At 39.0% G+C, this 18375-nt stretch overlaps 1 protein-coding gene across 2 annotated transcripts in view; it reads left to right on the forward strand.

Moving 5' to 3' along the window:
• The window catches only part of LOC103462501 (venom factor), a 28387-nt gene that overhangs the window by 2383 nt on the left and 7629 nt on the right, over positions 1 to 18375 (forward strand). Inside the window, exons 9-34 of one of the 2 annotated variants that reach the window (XM_081604476.1) lie at positions 919 to 1001; positions 2036 to 2123; positions 2222 to 2324; positions 3198 to 3312; positions 4143 to 4258; positions 4353 to 4496; positions 5231 to 5443; positions 5996 to 6196; positions 7390 to 7542; positions 7700 to 7829; positions 8691 to 8759; positions 9556 to 9882; positions 10226 to 10430; positions 10758 to 10843; positions 11107 to 11246; positions 11329 to 11538; positions 11675 to 11735; positions 12710 to 12793; positions 12880 to 13083; positions 13570 to 13645; positions 13952 to 14114; positions 14651 to 14758; positions 15401 to 15551; positions 16118 to 16281; positions 17055 to 17210; positions 17321 to 17380. In XM_081604476.1, coding sequence (XP_081460602.1) covers positions 919 to 1001; positions 2036 to 2123; positions 2222 to 2324; positions 3198 to 3312; positions 4143 to 4258; positions 4353 to 4496; positions 5231 to 5443; positions 5996 to 6196; positions 7390 to 7542; positions 7700 to 7829; positions 8691 to 8759; positions 9556 to 9882; positions 10226 to 10430; positions 10758 to 10843; positions 11107 to 11246; positions 11329 to 11538; positions 11675 to 11735; positions 12710 to 12793; positions 12880 to 13083; positions 13570 to 13645; positions 13952 to 14114; positions 14651 to 14758; positions 15401 to 15551; positions 16118 to 16281; positions 17055 to 17210; positions 17321 to 17380 — 3610 coding nt within the window. The remainder of the gene's footprint in view (positions 1 to 918; positions 1002 to 2035; positions 2124 to 2221; positions 2325 to 3197; positions 3313 to 4142; positions 4259 to 4352; positions 4497 to 5230; positions 5444 to 5995; positions 6197 to 7389; positions 7543 to 7699; positions 7830 to 8690; positions 8760 to 9555; positions 9883 to 10225; positions 10431 to 10757; positions 10844 to 11106; positions 11247 to 11328; positions 11539 to 11674; positions 11736 to 12709; positions 12794 to 12879; positions 13084 to 13569; positions 13646 to 13951; positions 14115 to 14650; positions 14759 to 15400; positions 15552 to 16117; positions 16282 to 17054; positions 17211 to 17320; positions 17381 to 18375) is intronic. The other variant, XM_081604500.1, reaches the window with a different exon arrangement.

The following is an 18375-nucleotide window of genomic DNA, read 5'->3' on the forward strand; positions in this document are numbered from 1 at the left end:
AATAGACTTTTTTGTAGCATTGCAAAAAGATTTTAAAAATAAAAGAAAATCAGACATTACTTTTAAAGAAAGCTGAAGGTTTTCGTCGAAACCTGAGGTTTAACTCTTAAACCTTTTCCTTTTTATACGCAGAAGTCACCAGAAAGATAAAATAGAAAATCTTGATGTTTGTTGTTTTTTGCTACATTTAAATTAATTAGACTTTTTGTCCATAGTTAATACATTGTGTTTGCCTTGAAAGTGGGAATAGTATGTCTATTTCTCTAAGGTCTGTCGTTGACATAAGGTCTGTTAGGTCAATGTTTCCATCTGTTTACCCAGCAGTGAAACTTTTCCGATTAGTTTCAGTTGCGGTCGGCATCTAGCCTCCTTTAAGTTGTGCAATATGGATAAATACAGTGGGGAACGTCTAGAAGGCAATAACTCGCTTTGGCAAAATGCATTTTAAGAAATGTAATCTTTTATTAAAGACAGTGAGACCGGCAGTTTCTCTAACCTTTTCTAACCTTAAATTCCTCTTTAGTGTCTTTCACATCCATTTTTTTGTTTGATTTCCATTGATTTCAGTTTTCTAAACGTTGTTCTAGCTCTAGATCAGCACTGTTCTGCGTAACATGTTCTACTGTCTTTCCCATTTTAACATATTATACTTCAGGCTCAACAAAATTGGAAATTAATGATCATCACTGATTAAAAGTTTCTTGACATTATAACCAGATTATAAAGGTATTTTGATTAAAGCAGTAGTTTCCTCATGTTTATCACATTAGATTTGCGATCGGATGGAAACCAGCTGTTTTCACAAAACTATCACCGTTTAAATTCTATTTAGTTTATAAATTATTAAACTGTTTTTTCAACCTAAGGACATTTTTTCCTTCGATTTTACAGACTTTCTGTAATGTGTCTGTGTTACAGTGAAGGAACATGGCTGTTGACGGCAAAGTTTGACCAATGGCAGCAGAACGCTTTCACCTCCCGTTTCGAGGTGAAGAAATATGGTAAGGGAAGTAAATTTGACAAAGTTTGACAACATTCATCATGGTTATATGTGCTGTACTCTTCTAGAATCTTAATCTATGTTGTTTCCTTGATGTTCTACTAGAAATGATCCAGAAATCTTAAACTTTAGATTTGAATATTTACTGAAATCCTCTGACAGTTTTAGGAAACGATGTCATTTGGACCCCACAGGTTTTTTACTCTGTGCGCAATTCGGTTGGGTCGCACTGACGCCGGTTTTTTTTTTTTCTGTCGTTTCTGAAACCGATGGTCTGATGGGACAACCTCCCGTTACATTTGCCTCACTCCTCCTTAGCATTGTGATACCGCAGGAAAGTTGATTTTGTAAGTTTTTTAATAGATTTTTTAGCAATGGTACCTTCTCCAAAGAAAATAGCTAATCCTTCATTATGACATATGAATCATTTAAGCATAAGAAAGGTGCCTACAGTAAGTAATGTCACATAGAATAGAATAGAAATATTCTTTATTGACCCATAATGGGGACATTCAAGTGTAACAGCAATGTAGAGGTGTGTATAGGCACACACAAATATTAAAAGTGGGAAATTTATATATAAAAAAAAAACAAAAAAAAAGAATATACTGTGCAACATTATAACATTAAAATACCATGCAGTTACCAGAAATAGGGATGTGCCACTGAGTAAGATTATTTTTTTAAATGTACATAATGTGCATTTGTATTTGTGCAGTGAAAAAGCAACAGACGTTTTACAATATATGAAAAATAAAAACAGTAGAAAACAAATGTGCAGTACCACTGGAAACGTTGGTAAAAATGAGTAAAACTGCGCAAATACCAGCATTAGTGTAAAAACATATTGACTCTGTTGGGAGGAGTGATGATTATAGAGTCTGACTTCTGTATTAACTTTAAGTTATGGATACGTAAGGCAAGACATCTTAAAATAAATACACAAATGTCTGAGGTTAAATCCATGGGATGTAACTTAGGTTTTGTGTAGGTCATATTTTCAAACAGCTGACCTGTAATTGTTTTGTGTTCAAGTTCTCCCTGCCTTCAACGTTACACTGACCCCTAGAAAGCCCTTCCTCAGCCTGGATGACAACGAACTGGTTGTAGAAATTTCTGCAAGGTTGGTCGCGCTCAAACCTCATTGGCTCTCTGGCCAATCTAACAGGAAAGCAAGACAATGACTGTGAGCCAAACAACCGATTTGTGACTGAATTTCAGGTACTTGTTCGGGGAGCCGGTTCAGGGGACGGCTTACGTTGTGTTCGGAGTGAAACTCAACCAGGAGATGACGAGGTTACCTGCCGTGAAGCAGGTGTCGGATGTAAGTTTGTCCTGCCGCGGTCAGTTTTTGAAGTTACACGTGTGTATTTTTATTCTCTGTGGTTGAAATATTTTCCTTTTTGTAAAATATTTCAAAAGGAAAATATTATTTTCACATTAGTTGAGCAGTCTGATGTGAAAATAATGAACATGTCACCGAAACACAAAGTTGGTACAGTTTTTTATCTACACAGAAATTGGCACAGGAAGTTGATCAGTTATGAACAACTGATTGAATAATATTAAAAGAATTGAGTTAAACGGTGATAAAGTCATAATACTACAAGAATAAGGTTGTAGTGTTACGAGAATAGTCGTAATATTGCAACTTTATTCACGTAGTGTAGCTTTATTCTTGTAATACTATGAATTTATTCTCATTTTATGACGCCTTTATTCTCTTATTAATTTATTCTTTTGATAGCATGACTTTATTTTCGTAATTTTTATTATTTTTTTTTCTTACAATGGCCCTAATACTCTGTTGGATGTAGAAGAAAGTATTTATGGCCTAACAGATAAAGAACTGGGAGAGCTTAGCGATTCTTTATTTGTTTTTTGCCACACCTCTAGAGGGCGCTCACACACCATTACAGTTTAAACCTATACCTCTGTATTAAAAAAACCCATAAATATAACATCCCACCTGTTTAGATGTTGATATGGGTGTTTTCTTGCACATTTTCTTCATATTTCTCACCAATTTGAGATCTTATCTCCACCATGAAATGAAATGCAGGTGTTTAAAGTCCAAAGCAACTCAAGACTTTTAGTTCACTAGAGAAAACCTTCTGAAGGTGATGTGTTAGTTTTTATGAAGTTAATGCTTTAGAAATGTAGAAATTCAGTGTTTTTCTCCTCCTCATGCCTGCAGCTGGATGGAGGAACCGTCACTCTGAGCATGCAGGAGCTCAGGAGAGCTTACCCCAACATCAGGAGCTTAGTGGGAAACTCTGTTTACGTGAAAGCATCTGTGGTCACCAAGACGGGTAAGAAAACAACCTGCTGGTTTGATGTTTATCTCCACCATAACTGGATGTAAAGATCGGTTTTCATTTTAGATTTATTTTTGAAACGGTTTTGATAACATTTTGATTATTTCCATTGCAACCTACACAGTGTTGTTTGTTGCTTCGAGGCCCAAACTTTCCAGGATGTTGCAATCCGACCCGAGCTTATCGAGATCTCTGGCGTTATCAGAGCAAGTCTGTCGCATAGTTTAAGGTCGGACGTGTATCCACTGCATTTAGCCTTCTGGGTAGTGTTAGTATTAGTGTTAGCGGAATTGTGTTTCTACCACTGAAATCACTTTGTGCCAAAAGTTCAGATTACCTCACAATGCAGATGGAGATTAAAATAAAAAACATTTCTATTAAATGTTGCACCTGTACTAGTACTCATGCCCATTTTACTTTTTCAAGGTCTGATAATGTTACAATAATACATTTTTATCTGTTTTGTGAGGATTTTATTAACTACACCATCACAAGTTCTAAATAATTTTAAAGTAGAAGGAAACATATGTACGGTTTAGACTTTTAAAACATATCTGAGGAGTTTGGTGTGAATTTGCACGTTTTAGAGTTTACCTTCTCTGCCATTTTCCAATTCTCCCCTCAGCTCAGATGAATTGGCAGGAGGGACTTTGTGAACTTGAATTTTCATTATTATGTGTTGCTCTGTTTAATCACACTCCAGTACTTTAGTTTGTTATAGTATGAATAATATATTTGAAAGACAAGGTGAGTTAATGAAGTTCGGTTTCATGTTTAATGGCTAAACGTTGCTTTTTGTGTGACTCAGTTTCTCACCTTTTCAGGCAGTGATCTGGTCGAGGCAGAAAAATCTGGGATTAAAATCGTAGAGTCCCCATATGTCTTATCTTTTAAAGACGTGCCAAAGTTCTTCAAACCAGGAATACCGTTAGACCTAACAGTAAGGACCATCTAATGTGTTTTTGCTGTACCTCAAATAGTTCTTTAGCTTTGACTAACAATAAAATCCTAACAGCATTCATAAACTCTTCCAGATTCAGGTGAGCCAGCACGACGGCTCCCCAGCCCGAAACGTTTTGGTCAAGCTGACTCATCTGGACGCACCACTGACCATCTCATCAGGCACCGCCAGAGTCAGCATCAACATGCCCAACGTACAAAGTACTCAAACGCTCACTGTGAGTATATAGGTGCATGGTAATATAGCATTAGAACGGATAAATGCTGCTGGGAAAGTCAGTTTCTTCCAACTAAATCAAGTTGTTTGATGGTGAAGTCGTATCTCCCAATCAGAGACCTTGAAAAAAATGATTCACGCAGTATTACCTCTGTTAGATCATGGCAGCACGTCGTACGCTGGGCTACGTAAACGGTCAAAACGCAGCAGCTCGTCTTTGACATATCTCCAGAACATATCTCCGGTTCTGGCTTGATTTTCAGATTTTAAAAGATTTAGCCCAATTACTTCTCTGCAGTCGTCTGAACATCCACACAAGAGCTCTTCAATCAACCAACCAGTTTCTCTGAGGTGTTCCTAAGTTAAAATTCAGAGGTGCAATTTGTGCTCCTCAACTTTGGAAGGTGTTTCCTATTCATGTCCGCTGAGGCTGTTGACACTTTTAAATCTTTGCTCCACAGACCCATTTTTATTCTGATTCCAGTCAGAGTTTAAAAATCTCTTATTCTGAGAGGTTATGGGAGTATATTTGTCCTCCTCTTGTTCTTACTGTTGTATCTTGCTTCACTTTATTGAATTGCACAGTACTCTCTCTGTTGTTTTTATGTGCTATGTAAATAAATTGACATTATGAAAACTCAGAATTTAGAAACTTTTTGCATATCTGCACACATTTCACACTCCCACCAATGTTTGTGTAAAAGACCTCTATCGTCTGGACTTTTTGCTTTCCAGGCTGAGACGGCACAGGCTGACCTGAAACCGGAACAGCAGGCCAAGCAGCAGATTACGCTTCAGCCTTACAGGACCAGCGGGGGGCAGCAAAACTACCTGTACATCTCCACGGGAACCAACAAAGTGTCTGTAGGAGACAGACTATCGCTGCAGTTCTCCATCTCTTTATCTGACCCGTCACACAGAGAGTTCATCAAACACATCACCTATCTGGTGAGAACAAGCAAAATGTTACAACAAGTAGTACGACAATCAGGAGTAGGCTGAAACGATTAAATAATGATGAAATAATCGTCAGCTAAATTAGTAATTGATTAATCGATAACTGGAGAACACAGACTAAAACAAAATGCCATATGCTAGAAAACAGTAACTATAGTCAGAGCAGTAATGAAGCCAAAACTGTAAAAGAACAAAACAAAACTATACATTTTGCATTTAAGATAGAAACACCTCTGTGTGTGAGTATGTTTTAGTCAAAACTCCTGGCAAAGTGGCAAAGTTTTATCTAGACCTGGTTCAAATAAAATGTTGAATTATTTTTTATAAATTCATATTGTAACATATTTCTAATAGTTTATTGAAAAGTTTGAAGTGGTTAAATTAAAACTATAACTCTATGTGTCATTTTTTGTTATCCGATTAATCGGTTAATCTTCAGAAAAATTGATTGAACAATCATTTACAATTGTTAGCTCCAATCTTAATCGGGAGTCAAATCTACTAGAATTAAACTATTTAATATTTTTCCCCAAACCCCTGCAGGTGCTGAATAAGGGTAAAATTGTGAGCGCTGCACGACAGGACGTGACGGGCCAGCTGGTGACCAGCGTTGGGTTGTGGGTCACGGCGGATATGATGCCGTCGTTTCGGGTGGTGGCGTTCTTCACCATTCCCTGGTCGGGGCTGGAGGAGCTGGTTTCGGACTCGGTCTGGATCGACGTGGTGGACGGCTGTGTTGGAGGGGTGAGTGTTAAGCTCCTTCTCTGAGCCAACAGGTTCTGTTTGAATGCTTTGGATTCACGTAGAGCAGGGATGTCAAAGTCAAATACACAGAGGGCCAAAAAAACAAATTTGCTACAAGCCGAGGGCCGGACTGGTTTAATGTTTATTAAAACATATTGAAATGATTGTACATAGCCTATTGAACCAAGACCTAACACAGTGTATATTATTTAACGATTAAATGAATAAAGCAATATTTTGTTATGGCTCTGTCAGTAACTTCAAGGGAAAACATTTTTCAAGAGGCAAACGGCAACAAATTTAATTGTTTTTAAAAACAAAATATGTTTCTTAATATCAAGATAAATGCATAAATCAAAGTGCATGCATTATAAACTGAAAATGCATTACTGTGCTGCTCTATGATCCTACCGATCACTGCTTTCAAATAGTAAAGTAAAAAAATAAATCAAATCAGTTGTATTCTTTCTCATGGCTCTTATCTGCAATTTTACCTGAATCCATTCAACTGAAAAATAAATACAAAAAAATAAAATAAAATACAAAAATATATGGCACACAGACAAAACAATACTTCATTCAAAGAAAAATCACGTCTTGTAGAAACAAATGTAAAAATTTAACTGAAACTTATAAACTGAAAATACGTTACTGCTCTGTGATGCTCACTTGTCTGAGGCTGAGCCTGATACTTGGAGGTGTCTCATCTTTTGTACAAGTTCATCAATGTTCGGGGTGAGGCTCTGAGCTGATGAATAATGAAGCCGTTTGGGCGCGCTGTAGTCACTTCGCGGGCTACCGTTGCATTATGGGAAATGTAGTGTTTGCAGGCAAAACACGAGCGGGCGGCTCTGGCTTGCGGGCCGGTTCTCATAGTAATTAAATATCATTCAGGGGGCCATAGATAATTGATTTGCGGGCCGGATGTGGCCCGCGGGCCTTGACTTTGACATATGTGACGTAGAGAATAAAAGTAAAAAATAAGATGTAGTTTGGTTATTTTGTGTGGTTTTATATGCATTTCATTAACAAACTGAGACTTTAAAATGTCAATTTAAAGAGAAATTGAACCATTAGATGCAGGAATCTGCATCTAATGGTTCAGCAACTATGGACTGTATTTAAATAGCAGAAAGTACAGAACTATATATAGCTATATTTAAAGTTGTCTTGTTCCTTGTATTTTTGTGCAGCTGAAAGTTTCAACAGACTCTGTACAGCGTCACTACATACCCGGGAAAAACTTCAACTTCCAGATCCGAGGGGACCCGGGGGCAAAGGTCAGCCTGGTGGCTGTGGACAATTCTGTGTATCTCCTCAACGGGGAGCGACTCACACAGAGAAAGGCATGTCTTTATTTTATTTGCTTATTAAATCTAGGGAAGGAAGGGATGTACATGTGTACATTTAATATGCTGTAATGTTACAAGTCAGTATGTTATAATAAAATGGTTTTTGGTCTATGTAGCCTTAGCCTTTTTCTTAACCGAGTCCTGTGCTCAGCTCTGGGACGTGGTGGAGCACGGAGACATCGGCTGCACCAGAGGGGGAGGGCGAGACGCCAAAGGAGTCTTTACAGATGCCGGACTTCTTTACTTCTCAAGCGGCGGAGTCAAAACCGACACCAGGCAGAGTAATTCGCACACACCGGTTCCGTTATCAAATCGGAAGAATTATCGCTCAAAATTGTTTGGAACTGATTCAGCTTAGAGTTTTTTTTTGTTTTACCATAAGAGCCAACAAGTTTAGTAAGATTTGAGAGCAGTTTTACCTCAAAAATGCATCTTAAAGTGCTGGGAAGAAGTACCCTGCCATGGAGACATTGCTTCTTTCTTGTTACTATTATTTTTATTTATTAAGAATAAAACTTGACCTTCATTGAAATAACTGGTAAATAAAAGTAGCTGCTCTTCTCTTCTACCTAAGAGAGCATATAATATGATATATTTACTAGTCGTGGGACAAGATTCAAATTTGCAATCAAATTCATTGATTGCAAATATATTATTAGCAATAATATATCAGAAATCATTTGTGTAGCTTCTTTGAAAGAATCCCTCTTTATAAATGTGGACTATGGATGCTGACATTAGCATTAGGTAGGTCTGAGCTAATCAACAACATGTTTTCCATTGAGATGCTACTCTAGGCTTGAATGGTTTCGTAATAAGCTAACTCCTTTTTGCACGACTTGCACAGAACAGTTGTCATTCCCAGAGTCCCATCATTTTTTGAAGCAAAATTAACCTCAGTGGGCCAAGAGAAGCGGCTTTGTCGTCCATCGATGCCGATTGTGCATCAGATTTACTGGTGTACCAGAAAAACACAAAAAACAAAGTTCCGATTCAGGACTTTTGCATGACAAACATGTCAAAGTCCTGGTCCTATGTTTTTCTGAAAGTGAAGCACAGTTACTAAAACACATAAAACAACAACACTGCGCACATTTTCAAAAAATATTCCTTCTTTTCATCTCCAACATTTCCCATTTCAGCCCTGCAGTGTCCAGGCAGTACCAGAAGGAGGCGCTCTGCTGAACTCATGCAACGTAAAGCAAGGCTGGGTGAGTATCAAGATGTTGAGATTTGATTTCAGTTCTTTTTTAAGATAAAATACACAATACTGGCGATTTTGTTAAAAACAGCAAAATATGATTTTTTTCAAATTTGTGGCATCTGTATGAGACGGACAAAATCAAGCTCCTTCACCTCCTCCCTGAGCTACTAGTGCCATTTGCAAAAATTCACTACTCACTGTCAAAAACAGCCAATCAGAGCCAGGAGGAAGGTCTTGGTGCTGTCAGTCACGCTCATGTATGCGCCGCTAAACATGCTAATGGCGGAGAAACAACTTATCATTCCAGGAAAACCATTTATCCGCCGTCATCGGTGGCTGTGCTAACTAGCCTTAGCATTCTTGGCCGGCTATGTTGTGATGAACTAGCTCTAGCGTAATATATGAGAGTGATTGCCAGCGCTAAGACCCGCCTCCTATCTCTGATTGGTTGTGTGAAACTGAGTGACATATTTCTGCAGTTTGTATTGGGAGCACTGGGGGAAGGAGTTAGATTTTTTTTCACAGATTACTTGTCTTATACTCTCACAACATAATGACAGTTTGAACAAATATGTAAAAAGACATGTATATGTATTTTTATCAAAAGTTAAATACAGCAGCTTTAAAGCAGTTGGTAAACCTCAATATCTGTGACCTTGATAGAACAGTTTGTCCAAATTCTGCCAGAACCTCCTCCAATTTCAACATTTTGAAACTAAAGCAGCTCCTATTATGGAAATGTCACGGTGATCGCACCAACAACAGGTTCTGATGTCCCTACTTGTTCCCTTCCTTCATTTCAGAGAGTCACTATAAGGAGAAGCTACAGCAGCGCTGCTGCAAAGACGGCCTGAGGGCCATTAAAATGCCGTACTCCTGCACCCGCCGCTCCCTCTACATTACCGAGGGCCCGGAGTGCATCCTGGCTTTCCGCTACTGCTGCGCCACCTACAGGGACCAAGTGTTCAGCACGGAGATCCCTACCACTCCTCCACCCCTGACCACCCCTCCCCCCACCACTCTTCCACCCCTGGCCACCTTTCCCCTGAACACCCATCACATAGCGGCGCCTATTTCTGACCGTCATTTTGACAGAGTGGTGCTCAATTCAAGAGTATTTGTTTCACGGGGTACGTACGCAACCTCAACTTTTTGTTTTCTTTTAATTTTTTCTTTTTTTTTTTGCTTGTGTAGTTGGTTTGTGGGAAAAACTGCCAAACTGATTACACATTACCATCTTCTGTAAGGTCACATTGGTGTTAAAGGTCACACATTATGATAATCTCAGCAAAAAAAAGTGTTAATACATGATAAAAGTGTTGAATTATATTATATGAGTGTTTTTCTTTTTATGATGATGATAACTTTTTCATGAAAAAGAACAGTAGACACCTTCTCCAACTATGCAAATGTCCTTTGTGTGCAGGTATTGGGTTTTTTCTAACAAGTACAAATTCTGAATTCCTTTGGCAGAATCGAGCAACGTGAAGTCTGCTCTTGTGATGTCTGCTCGTATGCCCATTCCTCTAGGGTTTCCTGAGTCGGAAACCCTGGAGGACGACAAAGAGGAAGAGGAGTGGGAGTACATGGATGAGACTCAGGTATATCTGCGGTCCAAGTTCTTCGAGTCCTGGTTGTGGATGGATGTGAGCCTGCCGAGCGAGACGGACAGAGACGGGTGAGCGAACCGATGAGAGCAGCTGCTACGTCCGAGCAGATGATCTCATCATTTCACACTGAACTGCCCCTTCTTTTGATTACATTTGTACAGAAGCTCAGAGGCGGTTGGGAAATCTAGTGTGAAAAATTTGGGCAGAAATTTCTAATGTAAAACAAAAACAATGTTTGAGATCAAGATAGACGGCAATGCTGGTCACACAACGAAATATATTTCCATTTATTTTGGTTTGCCTCTTTTCCAGCAATACCAACTCTTTTTTCTTCCTTTCTTTTTCTCTCTTTCTCAGCTTTCTGAACGTAATGAAACTGTGAATGTGATCAACAGGTTTGCTTTGAAAAACATGGACAGTGCTTTACCTGACAGCATCACAGAGTGGGGAGTTTTGGCCATCAGTGCATCACATCAAACAGGTAGAGCAGACTTTTCGACTGATGTATTAATCATTACTTAAATTCCCCCCTGCTACATGACTAAACATGCAGTTGTTGCTTAAATTATAACTGTCTTTGGCTTTAAAGTACAGTAAGTATTTGTACATTTAGGCAAATGAAGGTGTAAAGGCAGACCAAATTGTCAAGACGTCACAAAAGCCCATTAGACGGTACAAATCCAAGCAGCAGTGGAAGCACAACGTCTCCTCAGAAACTCATCGCTGATCTCTGTGTGACTGTAGGTTTCTGTGTGGCGGAGCCGTACAATTTCAAAACCTGGAAGCATTTATTTGTCGACCTCAAGCTCCCGTACTCTGTGGCAAGGAACGAACAGTTGGAGATCAAAGCCGTCATCCACAACTACGGCTACGATGAGATGCATGTGAGAGGATCCTGTTCCTTTTCCTGTTTTTATTTCTTTGTTTCCGTTGTTGTTCAGCTTCCTGAGGCCTCTTTCTGTCCAGGTCAGGGTGGTCCTGATGAAGACCGAAGGCATGTGCAGCGTCGCCTTCAAGGACAGACACACCCAGGAAGTGACGCTGCCAGCGGGCTCCTCCGTGGCGGTGCCGTACACCGTTGTGCCGCTGGTGGTGGGCAATCTGCCACTGGAAGTAATGGTGGTCGGCAGAGACATGACGGGGGGCGACCGCATCCGGAAGTTCCTGCGAGTTGTGGTGAGTTACTGACCTCTGAATTGAATTGGGTCTTATTTCGATTTATTGGTATGTAAATAAACTGACTTACTTTGAAAATGTCTTAGTTTGATTTTACAACAAAATTTGTATAATCAGTTTCTCTTGGCTCAACCAGATGGACGGAGTGCAGAAGACCGAAGTTTGGAGTGCCGTGTTGAACCCGTCTTCTCAAGGAGGCATGTCGTTTTAACTTCCATATTGAGTCGACCTCATTCGAAGACTGTGCAAGATTTTCTGAGAATATTTGAGTTGTTAGAGATTTCCTTTCATGTGTTTAAGCGCATGTGTCAAACTCAAGACCCATGGGCCAAATCTGACCCACCATAGCTTTTTATGTGGCCCTCTAGAGTCTATACCAGGGGTGGGCAACTCCAGGCCTGGAGGTCCGGTCTCCTGCAACTTTTAGATGTATCTCTACTTCAACACACCTGAGTCAAATAATGAGGTCGTTAGCAGGACTCTGGAGAACTTGACTGCAATTAGGAGGTGATTCAGCTGTTGGATTCAAGTGTGTTGAACCAGGGAGACATCTAAGAGCTGCAGGACACCGGCCCTCGAGGACCAAGTTTGCCCACCCCTGGTCTAGACTAAACGCTAAGTGTGCTTAAATATTATTTTATCAATCAAATCAATGAAGTTTTTATCTGTTTACTGCCGTTTACTGCCTCCAGTTTCTTGAGAATTATTGTGGAAATTCACACAAAATCAACAAATATCCATACTTTTTTTTGCACTAATGCATAATTGGGAGTTTAGTGCAAATTTTTCTCAAAAATTGTCAAAAACTTTCTTATTGGTATTAAACAGCTGCCTCAGCCTTAATTAATGTCAGTTTATAGTCCATGATCTGCACAGCGAGTAATAAAAAGTCACATTTACCGTCATAAATAAGTGCAAATATTGCAAATATTTCCAAATTAGAACCACAAACACTTTGATTTTTATTGCAAAAAATCACAAGAAGTGTCACAAAATCCTGGAGGAACTGAAAAGATATTAAATAACAATATTTAACTTTAAGAATTCACTAATCTCTTAACAGGTTGTGAACAGATTTTATTAATACCTTCTGGCACAACCGGCCCTTTAAGAGCCTTCATGATCTCGATTTGGCCCAGAACGAAAATGAGTTTGAACCCCTGTGTTACAGGAACTCAGGCGATTCGCATCAGCAAGACTGAACTGAAGTCGGTCGTGCCGAACTCTGTGCCAGAGACGTTCATTAACGTCAGAGGTGAGTCGAAAAAGCAATTTAAGAATAATATCACAGAGAAACTGAAGATTCCTGATCATTCTGCTCCTGTAAATGTTTCCTTCCAGGTAACGTCTTGGCGGACAGCATCGATAACTCCATCAGCGAGGACTCGCTGGCGTCTCTGATCCGGATGCCCGGTGGCTGCGTGGAGCAGAACCTGGCCTCCATCACTCTACCGCTGATCGCCACGCTCTATCTGGACCGAACCAACAACTGGGAGAGAGTTGGGGTGGATCGCAGAGATGAGGCTCTCCGATACATCAAGAGAGGTTAGACCTCGATGAAGAGTTTTTGTTGATGTAAAGAAATTGAGAAATGAAGGATCTGGTTCTTTTACTGGGGAGTTGTTGCCTCATAGACCAATAAAAAGTAAATAACATATTTTTCGAGAAATCCAAAAGGCTTGAAACATTTTTAAATCATTAAGTAACTGGAGGATAACTTGGAATAAAACGGTCACTTTTCTTTGCGGTTGTATGTTTTGCCTTCACACTGACAGTCACTCTCTCTTGCTGTTTCCTTTTAAATTATTTTTACAACTCTGCGTTTCACATTGATGTCATTCAACACTTTACTGATACAGAAAACGATTAGCGTTGAGTCTTTTGCACTCAGTATCGGTGTCCCCACCAAGTTGTTGACTTGGTGGGGATTATTTCTGACGGTTCACTCATTGGTTGTCTGATGCCTGAAAGTTGAACTATTTCCCTCTGCTCTTTCTATTATTTCATGCTGTTTTGCTGTTTTTTTCATAGGCTATGAAAATCAGTTGGAATACAGAAGGAGTGATGGCTCATACCCCCCCTACAGGCGTGAAGATGCAAGTACATGGTAATCCTGCAACTTTACAGTTTTACATTTGATTGCAAAGTCCCAAAGTTAGGTGGTTAGACATGCACCAAAATGAACTATTATGCCAATTTTCCACCACCAGTTTTTATAAAGCTTTGACCTGATTCCAATTTCTCTTTAAGGGTTGTGTTAGAAGAGGATAAAAGCAGAAAGATACATTTCATAGCTTTCCTCAGTGGTTATTAGTTGTTACTAGTCGGAGCAGAGACAGTTTAAAGTTAGTCCTGACGGTGTTTTGTGAGCACTTGTGTCCAAACGTCGGCTCATCTGGGTTTCAATTTGCAGGATCACAGCGTACGTCATCAAAGTGTTCTCCATGGCTTACTCCGTCGTTAGCATGGACGAGCAGCAAGTGTGCAAGCCTCTGCTGTACCTGGTGACCAACAAAGTCATACATTCAAGTGGAGTGTACAAAGAGGACAACCCAGTTTATTCCACCACAATGACTGTGAGGCTCTGGCTGGGACACACACTGTCTGGTTTACTGCAGTTTGTCCATTTTCTATTTTATTCCTTACTTGTTTTCTCCTGTATGTGTGGAAGCTAACATATAGTCACTGGATCAGTTATGCTTATAAAAAACCCAATGTCTTCTTAAAAAGGTTTCAATAGCAAATGGTTAGATATGGGATTGTTCTGTTCTAGTGTAACTTACATTTCACTACGAAGTTCTCATTTAAGCACATTTTTTATTTGATCATTTAAACAATGGGCTACAAGATTATTTTTTGGTTTAGGAATGCAACACATTCAACTAAAATTGTTAAGGATTTATATGTAAAATAAAATAAAAAAAACCCAACTTCGTGGAAAACAGTAACTTCCAAACATAAAGTAAAAAAAATCAGAAGCAGAGACACAATGTAAATATTTAATAAAAAATATTATTCTGATAAGTAAGCAAACCTTTTTTAACATCCTAAAGCGTTCAGATTTAGACTTTTTGTTTTTAAACCTCTTTTTTTTCCTTGTCTTGTTCTGCAGGGTGGTCTCCGTGGTGATGACCCACAAATAACCCTGACGGCTTTTGTCCACATTGCAATTGCTGAAGCCAAGAAGGCAGGAATCAGCTGTGACAGGTCCGAAGTGGAGGTAATTTACACACAAATATGTATCTATTATTGTTATTTTATTCGCCTTAAATTTACTTTTTACATCTTTGTGCAGTTTTTAAGTGAAGGAGCTATCCTACTAACCTTAAGCACACAAAATGCAAAATTATTGTTATTTTCTATCCAACATGTTTTGGAAACAATCTACAAATAAATAGACAAATAAATGTTGTTTTTATTATAAATGTGTTCTAACAAATCTCAGATATTCACATAAAAATTGGATTTATATTAACATTTACTTGCACACAAATGTGAAGCTTACTTACCAACTGGATGACTTCTGTACCTAATAAAGTGGCCGATGAGTGCAGTTTGATTTACCTTAACAGAGTCGAGTTAAAACACACTTGTAATCTAGTGACGGCTAAATAAATGCAGATTTTTTCATTCCTTTTGTGAACTTGGTTACCATGGATACCAGCCGAACACTGACCCGTCATTATATTCTGTCATATCTGCCAACAAAAACAGACCAGCAGATTTCCCCGTAGATTACAGATCTGATTGATCTCAGTAGATTGCATGTGGTTTAAACTCCCAGTTATATTATTAAGTTTTATCACAGATTTTTCCTTTAATGTGATTTCAAGTCTGTGATGTCACTTCCTGTCTGCTGCAGTCGGCCACCGAAAAGAGCACCCAGTTCCTGAGGAAAGCCCTGCTGACTGGAGGGCGGAGGCCGTACACGGTGGCCATCACCTCCTATGCTCTGGCTCTGCAGGGACCACAAAACAACCTCCATCAGACTTTACTCCAAGCAGCATCTCCAGGTACCTCACATGTTCGCTCCAGCAATACCACTGGATTTGATGTCGCATCGCTGGCATTTGAACTCCGTTATGTTGCTTTAATTATTATTTTAAGTGAAAAGACCCGAACCCGAAGTAAACCTGACATATTGTAATTACGATTTTACTGCTTTTGTTAGACCACCATGTTAGAAAGCCTGTGTACTTTCTCCTGTTTTTAGCTTTTGCTTAACGTCTCTTGGCTCCATTTTGTTGCTTGTTGTAACTGCAGGGTGAGTCATGTGCAGATCATCCGGGATGTGTGATTGATAGGAGCGGAGAAGGACGCATGCAGTGCGCTGTGTTTATTACTTACTTTCTGTATTTTCTCAACAGGTTAAACTATCAAATCATCTATTTACTCTGAAATAAGTAGATTAACACAACTACATCGTACTTTCTCCTTTGGTTTCCTCTGTGCTGTCGGCTTATCAAACGCGGAACAGAAGTCGGGTTGGACTTGACCTGAGTTTTAAATTTACATTTCAATTTGAACGTGAATTTAAACTCTGCGTTACTCATTGTCTGTCTTCTGGTTGTTCATTTAGATAAGAGCCACTGGCCTGACAAGGAAAACCACCTGTTCACTCTGGAAGCAACTGGCTACGCTTTGCTAGCGCTGATAAAGTTGGGACGCATGGAGGAGGCTGCGGCGCCCTTCAAGTGGCTCAACGGTCAGAGAAGAAGAGGAGGAGGCTTCGGCTCCACTCAGGTACCAGCTGAGTGGACTCGTCTGTTTTTACCTCAGAATATACTAAGAAACACCTAAAATGTTATATATAGTGCATTAAAGGCATAAAGTTTACAGTCATGCCCAAAGTTCTGAATACTTCTACCAGATTGTGATCTTTTGTTTTCACCGTCTTTATTCTAACTGGAAGTAATTTTAACTTTTCTGACTAGTAGTGGAGAATCTGTGGTTAAAGATTAGGGTGGTGGTAATGAGGCCTTCTAACCTCAAAGGCAAACATAAATCATGGAGTCATTCAAAAAGCTGGTCAGCAATAATAACGACAAAAAGGTTTTTCTCAGTAATTATTGAGGAGGGTGTGAAAGATCTTCTGAGATTTTTTTTTTCATAAAATTTCAATAAAAGTGGGGTTTCTTTTTAAAATTTGTCCTTCTTTCATTCTGTTTAATATTTTAAACATTTCCTGTGAGAAACAAACTTCTTGGCTGAATCACTAACTTTTTTATCTAAATCTGAATAATTTCAGACTCAACTGAAGGCAGACAGAGACAATTTAAATGCATTAACACACAAAAAAATGCCACCTTTGAAATAACTTGGAGCTATTAAATGCTTATTTGCATTCCATATTTTTACTCTCTTTACCACAAATCGAAATCGGCTCCTATTTATTGATTCGGTTGAATATTTCATTATATGTAAGGCAAATTTAATGTGCAAAAAAGACGATACTTTTCATATTTTGTGGCAGAGCCTTTAGTAGAAATTTATTATTTTTCCCTTTCTTGTTGCAGTCCACCATGGTGGTGCTCCAGGCTCTGTCAGAGTACATGATCAGCCGGCCTCCGCCTGCTGACCTCAGCCTGAACGTAGACATCAGGATGACCGGACGCAAGGAAATCCGCTACCACTTCAACCCCAACAACGCCTACGCTGCTCGCTCCTCTAAAGTGAGTGAGACGTTCATTAAAAAAAACATTTTTCTCATTTTAGAGGATGCAGGTAGTGAAATTAATTGTTTTATTACTGAACTGTCGGCCTTTGTTACCTGTTTGTTTAGTTGCCTGCTGGTATCGACATGGAAGTGGTGGCTGAAGGAAACGGACAAGGAATCCTGGAGGTATGAGGCAACATTTACGAAGCCAAATCTCTTTATGTGAAAGTACGTCTTAGCAAGTTAGATCCATAAACCTAAATTCAATAGTATTTAGGCAAGCCCATTGTCATTATATAGATTCATTACACACATTATGCCATGAAGTATTTCAAGCATCCATTACTGTTACTTACTGCTCATAGAAATCCAGTTTCTAATAAAACATGAATTTTACATCAGACCAGTAGTTTTAAAAACATTGGCCATTAAACTAGTACTTTTAAATGTAAAAATACTATTAGTGTATTACAATATAAAAGATGATAACCGTTGACTCCATCAGACCTCCAGTCATTGTTTGTAGCCACATTGCAGAAAAAGCTGTTCACAGTGTGACAAACATATTAATGAAAAGTTGAACAGAAGAAAAAAAGATGCATAAACAACAGATATTTGGTGAGATGCACCTGCATGTAGGATCCACTGTGTGGTGGATTTTGGAGTAGTAAGAATATGTAAAGATTTTGGAGTGTTTTAATGAGTTTTTAAAATTGGTTTACATTTGTACTTTTTTTAACTCATTATTCAATCCATTCTAGACATTTACTCCACACACAGATAAACAAAAACTCTTCCTGGTTGTTCTAATACAGGGGTCACCAACTCCAGTCCTCAAAGGCCATCCTGCAACTTTTAGATTCACCTCTGCTCCAAAATGTCTGAATTTCCTCACCAGCATTCATTCCTCTCTGCAATAGGCTGGAAATGAGCAGTTTATTTGATCCAGGTGTGTTTGAGCAGAGACTCATCTAAAAGTTGCAGGACGGTAGCCCTCGAGGACTGGAGTTGGTGACCCCTGTTATAATATATTGTTTTTTAAAATATCCTTCACCTCTTAAATTATAGCCACCCTCTCTGTCACCAAACATTTCCTGTATATTGTGTGGAAGTTTTTGATTTCTGACCTTAAACATGAATTGTGAAGTTTTAAATGTTACAAGGTCCCAGAATTTCAGTAT

This window comes from Poecilia reticulata, chromosome 1 (assembly GCF_904066995.2).
Source record: "Poecilia reticulata chromosome 1, P_reticulata-male-v2, whole genome shotgun sequence".
In the NCBI taxonomy this organism is placed as follows: domain Eukaryota; kingdom Metazoa; phylum Chordata; class Actinopteri; order Cyprinodontiformes; family Poeciliidae; genus Poecilia; species Poecilia reticulata.